At 36.5% G+C, this 20,308-nt stretch overlaps 1 protein-coding gene across 2 annotated transcripts in view; it reads left to right on the top strand.

Annotated features, from left to right (window-relative positions):
- ZFAT (zinc finger and AT-hook domain containing) overlaps positions 1-20,308 on the top strand; it is a 79,828-nt gene that overhangs the window by 25,470 nt on the left and 34,050 nt on the right. For both annotated transcript variants that reach the window (XM_065752564.1, XM_065752565.1), the window contains exons 4-8: positions 1,109-1,282; positions 7,494-7,644; positions 7,931-9,387; positions 10,641-10,873; positions 18,514-18,601. In XM_065752564.1, the coding sequence (XP_065608636.1) occupies positions 1,109-1,282; positions 7,494-7,644; positions 7,931-9,387; positions 10,641-10,873; positions 18,514-18,601 (2,103 nt within the window). The remainder of the gene's footprint in view (positions 1-1,108; positions 1,283-7,493; positions 7,645-7,930; positions 9,388-10,640; positions 10,874-18,513; positions 18,602-20,308) is intronic.

Consider the following 20,308-nt stretch of genomic DNA (forward strand, 5'->3'; position numbering starts at 1 on the left):
TCAGCACAGCAGCTACAGCCTTTTATGAATTGTACACTGAATGCTCTGGAGGTTGTCACAGTTGCTTTAGAAAAAAACAACAAGACTTCTGAAATTCACTGGGTTCATTTACAATTTCTTTTGCTTCAGCCAGTTTTGAGCTTTTCTTACTCGTTACCTTTGGAATATTTGTATAATGCCCTGATTTGCCATGAGTTTTTCTAGCCTGTATTTCTAACCATTTCATCTAATACAAAAAATGTTTTGAGTATAAACTTGAAACGTTCTGTTTTAAGTTCTAATTCTTCATTTATGAGCACTTTTAAAAACAAATTTCAGTAAGGAATTTTCCATCAACTTTAAGGAGAAAGAACTTCAAGGAAAGTGATCAGCTCAGTTTTGTATACTATTTCAGAGGACTTTTTTGTGGATATTGTTGCTTTCTAGGTAGCAGGTCCAAAAGTTATCCAGTTTAACAATATGAAGACATTCTGAATAGCAAAAGATAGGGGATGATTTAAAAGTGCAGGCCTTCAAAAGGAAAGGTTACAACTCAGGAGTTGAACTGAACCAAATAAACTGTTTTGAACCTCAATGTTCAACACTGAAAAAGAAAAGCATGTTTGTCTATTGATTCATTGTAGTAACTGGTATACAAAGCCTAATCCAAAGAGACTGTAGGAACATTTCGCATTAAATACCATGGATATTGAATCAAGTACAAGGATAAATAATCCTAAAGTCATTAAAACATGACTTCAAGGAGAAAAATATTTCATTCTTTAACGATTAAATCATAAGAAATTGTTCCAAGTTTGTAGAATTTCCACAAAAATCCACAATACTATTAAGATAATTTAGAAACAGAAGTGTTTCTGAGAGTCTAATTTTTATTGTTAGTTTTTTTCTACTGTCTTTATTTGTATAACTATCACATTGTTTTTATTAACGATAGGAGAAAGCATTTCCCTTTAGGGATTTAAGCAGCACACCTTGTTTTAATAATATGCAGTTTTTTCTACAGCAGCATTCATTTTCTTCTAACTTTTCTGCGGTGTTCATAACTATTACCTGCTTTTCTTTTGTATGTAGTTATATATATATATTTTCTTTGATGTTTGCTCTTTAGGTAATGATTCTGACGTTGACCTTGACAGGAAGGAAGATGAGCGAGAAAAAACTCCAAAGAGGCCCAGAGTACAAAAAACAGAGAAAATTCCATCAACTAAGGAGACTGAACAGGTTCCGGGAGCTAAAAATCCTATAATAAGTGTGGTTTTGACGGCCCATGAAGCTATTCCAGGTATTCAGAATCACCAGTTAGTTAATTAAATCTGTTTCTGCTTTATGTTGATATCATAGAAAAGAGTAATTGGTCTAAGACCGAAATGCTTAGGGTGCATGCTGTCTGAAAATCAGGTATTTATTTATTTGGTCATTTTGATACAGAATCTCTGCATCTGGCAGCTGGATCATTTTGGAGCTACTGTTACATTTCTTCATAGGTGTCACAAATGCTGGGAAAGGACTGTGTGAACCTGAGTGTATCTATCTGCATTAACATGAGTTTTGTTTAATCAGTGAGCAGTTTTAAAGGAAAAAGTGAAAATATCATTGAACAAGGGAAAGAAAGTATTTTTCTCCATATCTTTATTTCAGCTCTTGACTTTTTCTATATTTATGATAAATATAAATTTGATTATGAAAACACAAACAGCTTAATGTGTATAGAACTTAATACTTATGTTTACAAATACATTGATAGAAAGCATATAAAATGTTTGAAAATCAAAGTTAAAGATTCTTCATCATTAACTTTATGTAGAGCCTTTGCGTTGAAGGATTTTGGAATCACTTCTGACTTAGACTCGTGTTTGAGTGTTGATATAAACCTGTTACTTACCTGAATGACAAAAATGCCTTTTTAATTGTGTATTATTTTCAGCTTTGTAGCCTTTATTGTTCTCATTACTGCTGCTAACAATTCTGGATGCTTGTTTTGCTTACAGATCTCAGAACAATTAGAATCTATTGATATAGTATCGTAGGTTGGAAAATATACACAGTCTCTTCCAACCCAATCACAGTCCTGATCCTTTTGTTTGTTGTGACCTTGAGCTCTTTCCTACCTGTTGCTGAGCACTCATTTTCCTCATTGTCTCTGCCAGCTATTTTGCCTCTTTCCAGCATTCAGCTTCTCCATCCATCCTGGTCCCATTCCCCTCACTGTGACATGGAAGGCTCCCTTTTATGTCTTCTGTTGCTTTGTCCAAAGGGGAACGTGATGGCTGGTGAAGGGTCTCATGTAAATGTTGGTTACTGGATTTATATATAAGCCATCACCAAAAAGAACTTTCGGGGAAGAGCTGTAATTTGGATCTTCTCTATCTTATGAGCATTGTAACAATTTTTATCTTTGAGAACTCTGCCTTTCTGTTAGTTAGTAAACAATTTTTTCAAGAGGGAAAGAAAAAGCATGATAGATAGTGCTATCAAAGCCCCATTTTCTTAGGAAACTAGCCTAACGAGGTGAATACAGACAATAAAAATAATATCCAAAGCATATGAAGAGAGAGTGGAAATTAATATTTAGAGATGTTTATTGCCTTATTTTTTTAACATGATGTTTGTGGGTTTTTTCTTTTTATGCTTTTTGTACTATGAAGAATATTAAAAATAACTTCAACTTGGGAGGAGTTTGTGCATAGGTTTCATTCAGAAGGTTGTAATGAGTTGAAGAGACTGATGTTCAAATGTGGATTTGAAGCTATTTTTGAATATCTTTTCATTTATTTGGTTGGCAATTAGTAATTTTACTAATTTGGAAGTTCCCAGGTAGAATATATACAATAAAAAGAGAATTGCTATTACAACAGTTATGAATTATCATCTTAGATTTCAGCATGTATAAATTTTTAGCATTTTTAATCTCTGGTTGTGGTTGTGGTCAATGCTCTATGTTCAGGTGGAGGCTGGTAATGAGCAGTGTCCCCCAGGAGGTCCGTATTGGGACCAAGTACTCTATAACATCTTTATCAGTGACATTGATGATGGGATTGAGCGCACCCTCAGGAAGTTTGCTGTTGACACCAAGCTGAATGGTGTGGTTGATATAGCAGAAGGAAAGGACGTCATCCAGAGGGACCTTGATGAACTCAGAAGTTGGGCTCTTGTGACCCTAATGGTGTTCAACAAATCAAAGTGCAAGATTTTGCACTTGGGTTGGGGTAATCCCATTTATATATACAAACCTGGAGAAGAATTCTTTGAGAGTAGCCCTGCCAAGAAAGACTTAGAATCCTGGTTGATGAAAAGCTTAACGTGAGCTGGCAGTGTGTGCTTACAGCCTGGAAGGCCAATGGTATCCTGCATTCCGTCAGAAGAGAGGTTGGCCACCAATGTGAGGGAGGTGATTTTCTTTACTCTGCCCCATCTGGAGTACTGCATCCAAGTCTGGGGCCTCCAGCACAAGAAGGATGTGGAACTCGTGGAGAGGTCCAGAGGAGGGCCATGAAGATGATCAGAGGGCTGGAGCCCCTCTCCTATGAAGACACGCTGAAGAAGTTGGGCTTGTTCAACCTGGAAAAGAGAAGGCTGCAGGGAGACCTCATTGCTGCCTTTCAGTACTTAAGGGGAGTTTATAAATGTGAGGGAAATCAACTTTTTACTTGGGTAGATAAAAATCTCCCCTCCCTCAGTCCTGTCATTATTATATATCAGGGGGAAGTTTTTACTGAGAGAGTGTTGAGGTGCTGAAACACGTTGCCCAGAGAAGCTGTGGATGCCCCATTCCTGGAGGTCTTCAAGGCCGGGTTGGAAGGACTTTTGGGCAACCTGATCTAGTACTTGATATAATGGTTGGCAGTCTTGCCTGTGGTGTGGGAGTTGGAACTTGATGATCCTTGAGATTCCCAAACCATTTCATGATACTATGATAGATAAGTAGTTAGCTCCTTGATGAAGGAAAAATAGGAAAAATTTCTAATGTAGTGTAATTATTTTTACTTAGTTTTTAATCCATTATTCTTTTGTTTATGTCATTAATTTCCATTAATTGCTGTTCTGCAAGTATCTGTTTTATTGTCAGTGACAGTCTCAGAGTTGTTCTTCTTCCCTAGTAGTGCATTTCTACCTGGAATTAGACTATTAGGAGACATTTCATACCCTGTACTCTTTATTCATTTATTTTTTTCCTAGAAATTTATTATTTGCTGAAGAATTGTTTTTGTAGGCTTTACACTTTTAATGAATATGGCTAGATAAAACCTTTTGTATTTTATCCACTACATAGAGGAAATAATCATAGTGAGGCTGTAAATCTCCCTTCTTAAGTGAAAGATACTTTTAGGAATATTACTTTCACTCTTTGCCTAAGTTTCTCTAGGTTTAGGACACAATCATTTGTTCAATAGATTTTGACTTACCTGATCTCTTCAAAATCTCTTTGAACAAACAAATTAGTTTATAACAACACAAAGTACAGTCAGAAAATATTGAGTTTTTTCTTTCCCCAGGCTTTTTTTTTCTGTAATGTTTTCTTGGGAAGAGTATGAATGGTAAAAGATTTAAAACTTTCAAAATTGGATAGCTTACATTAGTGCACAGAGTATGTACAGTCTGAATAGTCTATGCAGGCACTGAATTCCCTTTCTCTGAAGAGCTCTTCCAACCAGGTCGTTGTCTAGTCCATGTGTGTCCAACTGTTTGGCTTGTCTGGGCTGTACTGAGTGAATGGTAGTATGGTTTGGGTTGAAAGGGACCCTTAAGATCACCAAGTTCTAACCCCCCTGCTGTAGGCAGGGATACCTGTCCAGGGATTGTTTTGGGCCTCATATATAAAGGAGGATTTAAGTTTACACTGTGTTAATAGTGCACTGATGATTTGGTTGTTGCTGAGTGATGGTGCAGGAGGAGAGAGGAGGTTTAGATTTTAGCTGAATCTCTGACTGAAGCACATCTGTAGTGCTGAGCTCCCATCCCAGTTGGCCATGACTCATAATTTGTGCAATAAGGGAGATGCAGTCCCATGGGCTGCCCAGTGGCTGTGGAGGAGAGGTGAGTACAGGAAGAATAAAGGTTAAAATACTTTGGTAATGTTTCATTTGAAAACCTAGAAGTTGAATTCTATTTGACTGGCAGAATCTTTGCTACGGAGTTGAAAACATTATCAAAAAATGGTATTCAAGGAAAGCCATGTTTAGATCCATCCATAGTGAGCAAAAGTGGTAATATAGTTTGTTTATTTACAGAGTAGACTTATGCTCTGATACAAAAAGCTTCAATACAAAGCTTACATAACTCCCAAAGTGCCTCCTCTCAGAATATCTCCAGTTCCTACTTTAAATCCCTCCAAGGGACTCATGTCTCTGCTTTCTCCTTCGTCTTATTTATAGCTCTGCTTTCCTCAACAGAGAGCCCCAATGTCTTTTCACACACGTTTGTTGGGAATACCTCACTTATTACTGATTTCCCTGAATAATCAATCTTCCTTTTGTCCTTCTGCTAAAAAAAATAAAGAATAGCAAAAGGTATTTTTATTAGTAGTAATAGTAGTTTTGTTTTTTACAGAAACTAGGTCTTGTCGTTTGCTAGCCAGCTCGATTTCTTTGGACTCCATAGTTTAGTTTTGTTGTTCTTACAGCTGTTTGTTAATACTACTCATGTTTGGTAAATAATATCTTCATAAACATTCTCTCTAGATTGGACAAGAAGGATTTTAATTTCATTCTATTATTAAAGGAGCAACTCCTATCATTCTTGGAATGTCTGCTCTTTTTATTCATGTTTTTAATTTTATAAATACTTATGTTCTTGCTGTTAACATAAATTAAAGGTGTTGGCTATGTCTTTCACTTTCTAGGCTCCTATGTCTTTGTAAAATTATTTTGACTCTTAGCATAAACTCTTTACTCTGTGACAGAAGTGTATTGTATTATTATTATTTTTACTTGGTTTCTAGTTATGCACATTAAAATGACATTAATTAAATACTAATGTACTATCCAGGAAAAAGGGAATAAAGTGAAATGTACAGAATTGCAGTTTTACATGAAGTTGTTAAATTCATTATTTAATTCAAAGATATTTTCATGCTTCCCTGTCATCTACGTATCATAGAACAGTCTTTATTTACAGGTCCAGCAATATTCTTCCAAGGGGGTGTGATTGTCATCTCTTACTACATATTTAATGTACTGTTTTCTCTTTGTTATTCAGTATGTGGTGCCTTGTTTATTGTTTGTTTTTCAATATCAGCTCTGGAATCAATTCTTTGTTGTCTTCAGATACTTTTCTAAAGTATTTATTAGTTGACTGTGAAGATTTCACAAACATATATATTTATAATAAGTATGTTAATAAATTAATAAGTATACAGATTACCACTTTTAAACTTAGTGATATTCTCATTTAACAAATGGGTAAATGAGTTACAGTTGGACTATGAAATTATAAGGGAGGGGATCAATCACTTGAGGATTTTTTCCAGTGTAAATTAATGTTTATGTGATTATCTTCAGTGCTAAATGTGGATGCTTGACATTGAATTTTTTCATCCAACTGTTTAGGAAAGAGAAAAAAAATAGAAAGAGGACTTAGCTAAACAATCTCAGTCACATCTCAAAATGTCCTTTTTTTTGCCTCTTTTAGTGAAAGTTTTATGGGATACTATCTGATCTTTTTGCATGAAACAGAGCTCTTTTACTTCTGCTTTCAATAGAGACTTATAAGTGCACATGACATGTATTCTTTCATTCTGGGTGGACGGCAATAAGTCCCAAAATGTAAGCAACAAAATTTTTTTCAAGGAAATTATGTCCAGACTTTCAAATATAGACAAAACAGTGTCTTTTTCCCCACCCTCCTTTGTGGGACTGATTCAGCAGCTTAGTTGAAGTTTTCAGTAGTAGTACGACAGAAACTGAAAAATTAAGATTAAGTTTTGAAAATAGTTTTTTGCAGATGGAAGTAATTGGATATAGGATCTCATAATAGTAGGTATCAAGCACTTCTGTAACTGCAAAACCAATAACTCAGTCGTGTAATTTAAGCAGATGTTTGGTTTGAGTACTGATATCTTCTAGATTTGTACCCATCATTTTTTTGCACATGTACCTGTCATTATATGCACACGAGTTTGAAAATAGAAACTGAAATAGTTGAACTAATGATTACTGAGTTTAATGTTTTATTTATCAGGCAGTGTGCAGCAGTAGGACAACTTTAAAAATATATATATTTGATCAGTCGTGGGGATTAAATTCTTTACTATGAGGTTGGTGAGGAACTGAAACAGGTTGCCTTTAGAAACTGTGTATGCCCAGTCCCTGGAAGTGTTTAAAGCTAAGTTGGATGGGGCTTTGGGCAAATTGATCTAATGGAAGTGGGGATGGAAGTAGATGATCGTTAAGTGTCTCTTCCAACCTAAAACATTCTGTTGTTTACACTCATGTATTATAGATAACACAGAATTAAATCAAATATTGTTAAACAACATTTTTTGTTCTTTCTTTTAGGAGCTACAAAAATTGTTCCAGTTGAGGCTGCTCCCCAAGAAAGTGAACCCACTACTCCTGAAGCAGTAGTTCAAGACCCATCACAACGAAGAGGATATCAAGAGTATGCAATTCAACAAACTCCATGTGAACAGACGATGAAATCAAGCAGGTAGTTTTGAAGTATTTATGTTCATAGAAAATATTTCATATTCATTACAATTGATAGGGCAGCTTTTCATTCATATTTTTCTGAGCCTTTTCAATAAAGTAACAACTGAAAGTGCTCTGTGTATAGGTTTAGACTATTTATATTAAAAAAAAGCCTTTAAAAAGCCTACTAAGAGTGTATCTTCATAATAAATAAAGGTAATTATTTGTGTCTGCTATGAATATCTATGAAGTATTTGATACCAGGTTTCAATATTTTGAATACAGTTATTTTTGTGTTTCTTTAGGTTGGGTCCAACTCAGCTGAAGATCTTTACATGTGAATACTGCAACAAAGTGTTCAAATTTAAACACTCCCTCCAAGCACATTTGAGGATTCATACAAATGAAAAGCCATACAAGTGTTCATACTGCAATTATGCTAGTGCAATCAAAGCCAACCTTAATGTTCACATGCGGAAACATACAGGGGAGAAGTTTAGCTGTGACTATTGTACATTCACATGTCTCAGCAAAGGCCATCTCAAAGTGCACATTGAAAGAGTTCACAAGAAGATTAAGCAGCATTGTCGCTTCTGCAAAAAGAAGTACTCAGATGTTAAAAATTTGATCAAGCATATCAAGGAAACACATGACCTTCAAGATAAGAAGGTGAAAGATGTTTTTGATGAGCTTCGCTTGATGACACGAGAGGGCAAAAGACAGCTTCTTTATGACTGCCATATTTGTGAACGCAAGTTTAAAAATGAACTCGATCGAGACCGTCACATGCTTGTCCATGGTGATGAAAGGCCCTTTGCTTGTGAGCTCTGTGGTCATGGAGCCACTAAATACCAAGCTCTTGAGCTTCATGTTCGCAAACACCCATTTGTCTATGTGTGTTCTGTGTGCCTGATGAAATTTGTCAGTTCGGTACGACTCCGTGCTCACATCAAAGAAGTACATGCAGATTTGCAGGAAACTTCTGTTTTTAACAGTTCCATCAATCAAAGTTTCTGCCTGCTTGAGCCAGGAGGTGATATACAGCCAGAAGCACTTGGTGAACAGCTAGTGCAAACTGCAGATGAATTGACTATCATGAGTACTGATGCTGTTAACACACCATCTACTTGCACAGATGAATCGATTGCTGCAGAAGTAAACCATAATGATCAGTGTAATGGTGACCTAAAAACTAATACGGTTCCGTCCTTAGAATGTGAAAATCCTCTTGTAGAGAATGTAAGAGAGACTGCATCAACAGACACAGCAGTCACAAACATTCAATCTTCTGTAATGTCAGATTGCTTTCTGCTGAAAAATGGTACCTCTTCTCCCGATGAGTTACAAGATTCTGCTGCAAATGGAGAGGAATCTAATCACTGCAGTTCTGTAAATGAACAGGGGGAAGAGATTCAGCTTTTGCTCTCTGAGGATGCAACTCTAAATGTGAGTCAAAACAATGCAGTGACTGAGGATCTTTCAGTTTCTGAAGAGAAAAATCAGTCTGTTTCTTCTAGTGAGTCAGAAACAAGCAATCCATCAGTTCAGAACTCAACAGGAACAACTGACCCTTTGCTAGCACCAGATTCTAATGCAGCCATCAGTCCACAGGCTGCCTCTTCTAATGCAGATAAATCAGATAATCGGAGTGGAGCTGTTGCCTTTATGCAGATCTTGGATAGCTTACAGAAGAGACAAATGAACACAGAGTTGTGTGAGAGGATAAGGAAGGTTTATGGAGATTTGGAATGTGAATATTGTGGTAAGAAGCAGTACAAAGATGTGGGGTTCTTTGTTTCCTTTGTTGTTTTTCTTTAATGTTATTTGATGGGTTGTCTCTTTTCTACTCCTCTAGTTAATAGTTTTTGGTAAATGTGTGTATCTTTGCATCAGTACTAATTTTGTAGTTCTGAAAGGACTGTGGAGCTCAGGGTAGTTTACCTTGGGCCATATAAACAAAATGGAATGCTTCACATCTCCTCATAAAACAGTCATGGAATGTAAAGCAAAGCTTTGCCCTAGTCAATTTTCTATTGATTTCAAATGTGCTAGAACTGGACTGATTTTTTTCTGCCCATCTGCCTCGTCCTACCTTTCACTGGGGCCAAGCACAACAGACATAGGTGTCTGTGATGAGCATTAGCCAGTCTGTGTTTTCATGATTAAGATTCGTTATGGTCTTAATATATGATTCAGTCTTCGTTGTAAAGCATGGGAGAATGTACAGTCCTGTGGACTATGTATGATGCATACATGTGTCTGTATATTTTTTTTATTTGTTTTGAACCATTTTCTCTGGCAATGAAAATTTTCATTACATGCTTTAAGATCAGTGCAGTTCTGATTTTAATTGATTTTTGCATTTATTGAACTGAGAAGACTGCATCCCCATTTATCCCGCCTGCAAGTTTTTGAGCTGACACAGCTGGAGTGAAGTAGTTGGAATTTTTCTTGTACTCTCCCTTTTTGAGAAGGGAAAGGAGTCAATGTAATTTTTTTTTTAAGTAGTCAGTTTTAAACATCATAACGTTATGTTTAATTTGCATGCATTTTTTTTTTTCTGGAGCCATTATGTCAGAAGAACTTTTAGTAAGGAATAACATAAAAGGAAATACCCAAAAAGATTTCGGACAACCTCTTTTACTGAACGTTGAATTCAAAATCTTTGTCTAGGAGGAGAGAGATAAGGGACTTCCTGATTAGGAAAAGGTCACGTATAGGTTTTGAAGTTGCACTTGTTAAGCTGCTTCAGGACGTATCACAGAGTCACAGACTTGTAGGGGTTGGAAGGGACCTCTAGAGATCATCTACTCCAAACCTTTTTAGACAAAGGCATTTTTATAAACATTTTTGTTAGTAGACTCTTTAAGATAAGGTGGGTTTTTTTTTTGTTCCAGACAGAAGGGACACATTTCAAACAGCGTGCTTTGCTGTAAAAGAAAATTGGGTATGCACTAGAATTCTCATTAGCAATTGCTTAGAAATCACTTTCTCCATGTCTGTTTTTATTTTCAGGCAAGTTATTTTGGTACCAAGTGCATTATGACATGCATGTTCGTACGCACACTCGAGAACATTTATATTATTGCTCCCAGTGCAGTTACTCTTCCATCACCAAAAACTGCCTTAAGCGTCATGTCATTCAAAAACACAGCAATATTTTGCTGAAATGTCCTACAGAACATTGTGACTACTCTACTCCAGATAAATACAAGCTTCAGGCACATCTGAAGGTTCACTCTGAGCTGGTAAGTAACAGAAGGTAACGAACCAGGTAGTATGTTTATCTCAATTCAGTGTCATTTCCTTAGTGTTTGGAATCAGGCAGCAATGCTTGAAGATACAAGAGGTCTAAGCAGAGCACGTGAGCTCTTCTGTCTGCATGAGAAGTCTTGGATGAGCTAGTTACATGAGCTAGAGCAAGTATAGATTCATAGAATCACTCAGGTTGGAGAAGACCACTAAGATCATTTTGTCCAACCATCAGCTCACCACCACCATGCCCACTATCTACGGTTTATGGGACAGTTCGGCCCAGTTCCACAACAAATGGAGCAGGGGACCCACCGACCCATGCCACAGGAAAGGGGAAGAGAGAGGAGGGAGAGGGCAGGGAGATGAGCATAAAAACAAAACAGCAGCAGAGATCTGAGGTGGAAAAACTAATTTGCTAAATAAGATATGGGAATGCAAAATAACACAATATAATACAATAGAATAGGAATTGAAGCTAATAAATCTAATAAAGGGAGAGAAAGGGTATCCGAAACTGAAGGCCTTGCTGGAGGTGAGACAGCTAGGGAACCTCCACTGCTGAGGTGAACAGCAGAAGAAGTCTCCAGGACTTCCCTGCAGTTCTGTCTTTCCCTCTGGGTGGAAAACAGGAATGCAAAGTTCTCTGAGGTATGTATCTCTCTTCTGAGAGCCACGTACTCAGAAATTCATCAGTCCGCAAACTTAGAGCATTAACTCTCTAACTCCCAGTGCTTCACATGATGTTATGATGTGGAATACTGAGAACAAAAATCATAAAACCATGACACCCACTAAGCCATGTCCCTCAGTGCCACGTCTGCCACCAGGGACGATGACTCTACCGCTTTCCTGAGTTTGATCACTCTTATTGTAGCTTCCCATAGAGTATGTTCGTATCCATTTTCTCCTACAGTTTTCCTAGTATTCTCAAATTCTTTGGGTCATGAAAGACTGAAGTGATGTCTGGTGCTGTTGTTTCTTTACCTCATTCCTGGAGGTCAATCCCTTCTTAGATGATTGAGGTAAAATGGTTATGTCTTTCGCTCTTATTATAGACAAGTCTAAATTGCTGAAAAGATTTTTTTATTAATATTTTTTTGCCATAATTCTGACTAGTTGCAGCCCATCTGTGTGAACAACTATTTTCTTCAGTGGTTACAAAGATGAAGAATTCTGACTTCAAAGTCTTTCATCTTAGTCAGTAAGCTTTCCAACCCTGAATGACCATTGCAGTTGCTTTTTGTATTGGAAGAAGTAGGACAGATCTGCTTTTAAGTTTCCTGTTGCATGTTTTCTTTGAGACTCTGTTAGGAATGCATGCTGGACTGGGCACCCTCTTTCTCTAAAATACTGCTTGGTGATATTTCTCTGATTTAACGTTATCACTTGAATAATATAGAATGCAGCACTTACAGGTGTGTTTCTCCTAATCACATGAGAAAATGACATCACATCTTGTCTAAACTATTGTGATAAGTGTTGGTGGTGTGTTCTATTTTTCAAGTGAAATATGGTGTTTGAATTACGGATTCGTGGTATTTTTTCCCCAGGTGTGGACAATTTCTATCTACTGAAGTTTCATAGCTGCTTTAAAAAGATGTTTACATATCAGCCTAGTGTTTTCAGGTTATCTTTTGTATTTCACAAGTATGCTGTTGGCCAATATTTCCAACAACTGAAGTTGTTTTAAAGGTATTTTTTCTCTGGTTAAACAGTAGCCTTTTGGAACTGCAGGACAGCTTTAAAACCCAGCCAAACAGAAAAAAAAAAGCCACAAACAACCAAGGAAACCATAGATGACATTAAAAAAAGAAGGTTTATTAGTCCCTTTATCTCACAGTATTGCTGATATTTTAATCAATCTGAATTTATTATGAGTTATATGGAAAACTCATGAAATAGACATTTTTTAGGCTGCTTCTGAATTTATTAAGTTTATAATGTGCACCTAATGGGAAAAATCTGTGTAAATGATGTCTGAGACTACTTTAAAAAAGAGCTTAAAATTAGACTTCTATGTTTTTATACTTTTTTTTCAAGTGTGATAAATGTCTGACAGCTCCCACCAGGAGGATCATTTTCATGACACTAAATGGAACTGAGAAGATGCATTTCATAATTAAAAACATTGTGAAAGTGAGCTCTTTCAAAATTAGCAGTGCTTACTCCAAAATCTGAGTATTTAAATTGATTGAAAAAAATAATTTATGAGCATTTACTCTGTAATGAACCTTAGCAGTGCTCTTATTGACCCTTGTGCCCACTGCTTGATATATTTGCTGAACTCATACCTTCAGTAAATGGGGCTGCTCTCCTGAAATACTATTCTTTAGAAAAAGTAGGCAAAGACAAATCCCGAAAGCTACTTTAATGTTAGTTTTCATTTGCAAAATTAATACTTCATAAATATTCATGTTAAAAGTTCCCCAGTGATAGCTAATATGAAAATGTTATGTTTATATATATATTTTTGTTAAACAAAAGCACGTATTTCATTACAATGTTCCTGGCTGCTTTTCAACTGGATTCTTGTCTTATTTGGTAATTAGGATAAATGATTGATTATTAAAAAGCAAATTTGTGCTCATTCCTATCACTCAGTTTATGGCACCCATCGTTTGCTCTGTAGTAACAAACATCACAGGGGGGATTGTCTGAAATTATTTTAAATCTTTAAGTGATACCACAAGGTAAACACATTTGTAGTTTGTTGTAGTGTGTACAGGAGTTCTGATCCAGAACTGGAGTTGAGATCCAGAACACCTCACTTACCTATACTTTGCTGAATACTTCTACTTCATACACGTTTCTAGATGCAAAAAAAAAAATGCTATTTGGAAGGATATACAGCAATTTAAGGTTCTGCTAACCTTTTGTATAATAGCATAGTTAGAGCTTTGGGTTGTCAGTGAGATACTTGTGCTCTTGTTGCTCGTTTCCCTTTCCTGAGGAGTGTCATTTTCACACTGCTGATATGGCTGTGATACTTCTACATCTGGGATATTGCCACTGTGTTGTTGAGAATGCAAGGTAACAGAGAAAGAATTAACCAAATGTGTGATTGGCCACTCAGTTGGAAAATGGCTTGCTTTCTTGATCCTGGCTTCCATAAGAAGTTTCAGTTGGCCATTTCATGAAAAATGTGTGGGCTTATTTCATGAAAAATGCATAAAAGTATTGCATGCAGTTGCTTATCAAGTTGTGAGCTGTAATAAAGTCTCTGTGGCCTTTTACAATTTTTAAGTAACTTCCTTTATATGTGCATTTAGCCACTTTCTAGGTACATCAGATCAGCTTAACAAAGTTGCAGTTTAATAGTGACATCAGCTTAATTCAGGAATCTTTCTGGAAAATTTCAATTTGAACGTCATGTCAACTGTAGTGAGGATGTCTACACTTCACTCATCACAAGATTAACTATTTTGTGCTTTTATGTTAGTATTTAAGTTGTTCTTGATTTGGTAGGTGCTGGAGTGGTCATTGTCTCTCTGTTACTCTACATTATTGAACAATATTTTTTTTCAGTAATTAACAAATTGAGAACTTCTGCTGTCATTACTCTTAGACAAGGGCAGCTTCACAAGAGTTCAAGGTAGCTCATTCCTTACTGCAAGAAGGCTTGTGATTGCATACCCACTGCAACTATAGCTCCAAGAATTCTATCTGACAATGTAGTAATAGTGGAAGATGCTTGAAATTGTTTGCAGTTTGCAAGACTACGGCTAGCTTCATCATGTGTTTTCTTCCTCATAAAAGAATAATTGTTATCAGCTATGGAAAAAAAGAAAAAGAATAAAAACACTCAAGCCCTAAACTATCAAAATGCATAAAGATTTAAATAATGGAGTGGAAAGAGAAAACAGTGTGGGAGGAGAGTTAAATAATAGTCATTTTAGGACTGTATGTACTGCTTTGCTCTTTATAGTGTTTTGATTTGGTTTTTAAGTCAGTGTAACGTACTGTCATGCTGCCATAGACACCTTCTGTGATTGTCTCTTTCTTTAGTCATCAACTTTGTGCAGTACCTTTTCACTCCTTTGTTTTTAGTTTTATTCTTTATTTCACTGCTCTGTTATTTTTGGTGTAGAAGCAGCATCTTTATCTTAGCAAATTACTTTTCACATCTGTAAACTCTTGTATTTTTTCAGTATGTTTAATATAATAAAGCAGAAAGCATTGAAACAGTCAGATACTGCAGTGTGGGGAGGAGCAGCTGCTCACTGTTTCTTTTCCTAGCTCCTTCAGCATCTCAGTGCATCCAGCATCAGTAGAACATTTTGCTGACCATTAGCTTCAAAAAAGCTATTTAAGAAAGAGGAGTGGTAATGGCAGAAAAATATATTTTAAGCCAGTATAGTTCATTTGACCTGAGTACTGTACTTATCTGGCTGCCAAGATGGGAGGCCTTGAGCAGATGAGAAGTGTTTAATCTCACTGATGGCACCAGTATTTAGTGGGGCTTTGTTTTATTTTCTGTTAGTAAAATAACATCCCTGCTAATAAAGAAGCTAGAAGATTGTTGATTTCTGTATCACATTAGTCTAATATGGTGCGAATTGAATGATTTTTATAATGGCTGTGGTCATCATTCTGCACTATGAATAGCACTAATCACAGAGCAGTCAGGAGTTCACACAGTCTTTTGAGATTAACGTCAGAAGTGCAGTTATAGTCCATGAATTTATGTTGATATATGGCATTGTCACATGTTACTCTATGTATTTTTATAGGGTGAGATAGACTACTTTTTTTACTGGGTTGAAGAATATTTACAAACCTGATCAATTGCTGTTTCGTGGGATGTGAACAGTACTTTCAATCAAAAGACTATCTTTACTTTTGAGTTATTTCAAGTTGCTTGTATATTCTCAAATTGGCTAATAGGGGGGTTGAGCAAGCCTCAGGAAATATGGATATGACTTTGAAATTGAAGTAGTTGATTGGATTATGCAGTGGTCTCCAACAAAGGTAGATCTGTCTTTCTTGATACTTTGCTTCTGTTTGCATCATTCAAAAACCCTCAAAGGCATCTAAAAAGCAGGCAGTCTGATAAGGTACAGGATAAATAACTTCATAGTGGAGGAAAGTTGCATGCTGAGAATGTGATGAAGGTATTACTACATCCTCAGCGTTAAGTCCTTCGAAGTGCCTCTGTCACTGCCTATGACAAGGGCAGTCAGCAGAGCTAGAGCTGTTTTGGGGGGGATCTTTTTTGGGACTCTAAACAGAATTGAAACCTGTTACTGTACAAAATACATGTTTTTGATGATCATTTACCATAGTACTCGGTATAGAAAACTTTCTTATCACTTAAAGAAACCTGTTTGGTTTATTTTGTTATTGATTTTGTTTCATTTTTGTTTTCCATAAGCATGTGGGAAAATATGTTCTTGATGTCTGTACTTTCATGCTGTTACTCGAGAGTAACTACAAAAAAGAAGCTTAGCATAATTACATCATACAAGTGTCTAAAAGTTTATGAGAGTTTATCAATTGGGTAACGTGTAGAAAACCAAAATCATCAGTAGAGGGTTTAGAGGTGATAGGTGTATATAATTTGGGAGAAACTAATTTCCCAAGTTAATGGTCTTTTCTTAAGAGCACTTTGTCAGCACTGTGCAGGCTTGTGCTCTCTGCTGCTCCCATTCACGTGAGGTTCTCAGGGCTCCAAGTGGTGACTGCCCCAACTCCATCTTATTAAGATACTCTACTCTGCTGTACTCTACTCAAGGTGTTAGTCTGCTAGGAGCTGCTATATTCTATCCCTGGCATAGTTTTTCTCCCAGATGACTTTCTGACTGCAGTGAGAATTATTGTTGTGCTACTGCCATATTAGCTACAAGTTTCTATCCCATATTCCACTGTCAGGAAATTATTTATTGATATTTCAGCCAGAGTTATTTTTTCTGAGAGGTTTCTGAGATATTGAATGCAAATACCTATGAGATGATCCCAAATAATTTAGGATTAAAATCGTTCATTTTTGCTTTTCTTTTAAGAGGGATGTTCATTTATAACTGTGGCCTACAGACAATACTAATGTCTTTGTCCTTTTTTCCTGTTTAGTCTCAGGTGTGAAATTGGTAGAGTTCAGGATTCTTACTCTCCTTTTACTTGCAAAGTTCCCTCCCATGGTATAGGGTTTTCTTTTTGAAAACAGTAATCTTCCTTCCGTACTCTTCAAGAAGTTTTCTGTCCTCCTAAAGTATCCAGTAAAATATCAGTTCTGTAGCTTCCCCCCACCTTTTACAGTGATCTCCTAGTGGTTTGGTAAATAAACTACCTGGTGGGAGATGAGTTTACTGCCTAGTTGTCAGGACTAAATAGACTTTCTTCACTCTGTCTGTTGTTTTGATATTCCTCTCATACTTTAATCTGGTCAGAGCAGAGGTATGTGGATGACCTGTGTGTTTGGTCGAGCACCTGGTTGGTGTGTCAGCAGGTGCTTCTGGAAAGATCTCTCTTCAATTTATATAAACAGCAAAGGTTATTTTAAACTGTGTAATTCTTCAGTTAGTGGAGGAAAGTCCTGTGTTTTTATGTGGAATTAGGTGCTTCTGGAACAACACTAAAAACCTGCTAATAGTGCATATAGAAATGGCATCAAAGTTCTTTAGCTCAACTTGTTTGATGATGTTAAAGCTTTTATAACATTGCTGATGCTGATAAAATCCAGAGAAATGTGAAAGTCTTTAAGTCAGTGTAGTAGAATAATGCTTTATTGGTAACATGTAAAATGCAGCATATTTATAGCATTCAAAATGTAGATTTTGAATAAGTAATGGCATCTGTTGCTGTTAACTCTTCTGCTCAATTTTAGGCCGTTAAGAAGTATTATAAACACACATACTGGTGGACATCTTCAGAACAGTGAAATCTGATCTGTAGAGTTCAGATTGGAGGATTTGTGAAATCACTGAAAAAAAATGAATAGTCTTACATCCATCAAATAAGTTTAGTCTGTGATGTGACTTTTCACTAAAGTGTCAAACAAAAAACACTGCTTACATTTATTGTCAGTTTTCTCAATTTAACATGGAGCCCTACAGTCCTGAGGATTAATGATGTGCTTTGAGTTCTTTCATATTTCTCTTCTGTTTATTTCACTATAAATATCTAAATTTATTAAATCAATAAATAAATAAATAAACTGAATTGTCAGTTATGACTTTGTTGGGAGCTATGTGTTTCTGAATGAGATAGTGATTGCACCAATAAACTTAAAATACAATCTCTTTCCCTCTTTCCTTCCCTCTTTCTTTCCTTCCCTCTTTCTTTCCTTCCCTCTTTCTTTCCTTCCCTCTTTCTTTCCTTCCCTCTTTCTTTCCTTCCCTCTTTCTTTCCTTCCCTTTCTTTCCTTCCCTCTTTCTTTCCTTCCCTCTTTCTTTCCTTCCCTCTTTCTTTCCTTCCCTCTTTCTTTCCTTCCCTCTTTCTTTCCTTCCCTCTTTCTTTCCTTCCCTCTTTCTTTCCTTCCCTCTTTCTTTCCTTCCCTCTTTCTTTCCTTCCCTCTTTCTTTCCTTCCCTCTTTCTTTCCTTCCCTCTTTCTTTCCTTCCCTCTTTCTTTCCTTCCCTCTTTCTTTCCTTCCCTCTTTCTTTCCTTCCCTCTTTCCTTTCTTTTTATTTCTCACTTAAGGATAAAAAGAGTTATTCCTGTCCCGTGTGTGAGAAGTCATTTTCCGAAGATCGACTTATAAAATCACACATCAAGATAAATCACCCTGGTAAGAAAACATCATGGAAACTTTGTCAGTCTGTTGCAATTCAGGGATGAACTTTAGAATGAGCGGTGTAATGTGGTTACATTCCAAAGTAAAGGTCTGTATCTAATCTAATTTGTTTTGATTAAGGATTTTATTGGTTTTGCAGATGTTAGAATTTAGAATGCAACAGCTATTGTTCCAGGTATGTCGGGTAATTGCACTAAGCAGTCTGTCTTCACCTGGCAAGGAACTCATTTCCATTTGAAAGGTGACTTAAGTGAATTCAAATGAGGTATCAACAGTCTGGAATTAGTCCCACAGATACTGTGTAACAGCACGATAGACACAAAATTCCCATTGGCAATCCATAACTGACATAAGTGAGTTTATTGCACATTATTTTGTCTGTAGGTAATTTGTTGGTTTGTAGATAAATTCACAGGAATGCAGAGGTTCCTGGGCTGACACTAGACAGTGAGGGTGTGGCCAGGCTCTATCTCCAGGGCTATCTGAAGTCTGCTGAAGGGCTGTCACTACAACCTGGTGTAATATTCTAGGGCCAGTATTAAGCTGAATCCAAGCTAATCACTGCAATCCATTCAGACTCTTTAGATCTTGCTTTCTAATGCCCTGATTTATCAGTTCAAGTACAATGGGAATACTTCCTTTGTCAGTGTTCGTATGATACTGGATAGAGGGTCTGCCACTGAATAATGGGAGTTGACTGTATTAGGCTAGCATTCTTTAATTAGCTCATTTTACAGTGATACTCAGCACTTGGCGTCATTTGTTACTAAGCAGGAACACAGCAGTTGAGTTTGGGAAAGAAAAAAATCCATTTAAAACGTGTTTCATAGTTTTTGTCTGAAATTCAGTGTAATGGGTAAAGCATTGGTTCCTTATCTTCTTCCTGCCACTAGATAGTGCTAGACTCATATTTTTAACAATTTCCTTTGTTCTAAATTCAGATTAGCTTCCACTTCAGCACTCTTGTTCCCGAACCTCTTTATTACCAGACCATTCTGTAACAGTGTGCTTGGTGGAGGGCTTGTCATACTTCAGGGGACATATCTGCTGAGCCAAACTGAGATGAGGAAAGGCTTTTATGCTATACTGTAGACAGTAGATATGTCACTCACTAAGCCGAGAAATTAATGCTCAAGAGCTGTGGCTGTAAACCTTTCGTGTTGCCTCATCCAGGGAGTATACAAGGCTTCTCTAAATAATGTAGTCTGTGAATAAGCAATGTGCTATATACTGTGCCCTTAAAGCTTGCCATTGGTCTGCACTGGTCCATTGATTGCTGAATTATTAGTGTACGCTGTGCCTGGAGTGCAGAAATACCAGTTAATTCTGGAGTTGTTCTGTGCTGAACTCGGGAATTTAAGTACAATGAACAGTTTGTTTTGTATCTGGCTCCTTCTAGAAATATATGGTGATTTTTTTTATTTAGGAAACTGCATTCTTTTAAACTCTTGAATTTAATAGAAGTAAGGTTAAAAAACTGTATGTTTGTACAGCCTATTATTTGTATCTTCATTTCTAATTCATATATGTGAATAGAACTTTTCTAATAAATCTGGTATTTTACTGCTAAACCTCCATGGTACTAAATAAATACCTCTAAGATATGCCTATGCAGTAGTTATGCAAAAGCACTATTTTAATGTATTGAGCAGCTTTAATGCACAGTTCTTTTTGCTGTGCATGCTGTCCTTGTAAGCAGGA

The sequence above is a fragment of the Cyrtonyx montezumae genome, unplaced genomic scaffold (assembly GCF_038088225.1).
Source record: "Cyrtonyx montezumae isolate F1298 unplaced genomic scaffold, pur_monq_1.0 scaffold_8, whole genome shotgun sequence".
NCBI lineage: Eukaryota > Metazoa > Chordata > Aves > Galliformes > Odontophoridae > Cyrtonyx > Cyrtonyx montezumae.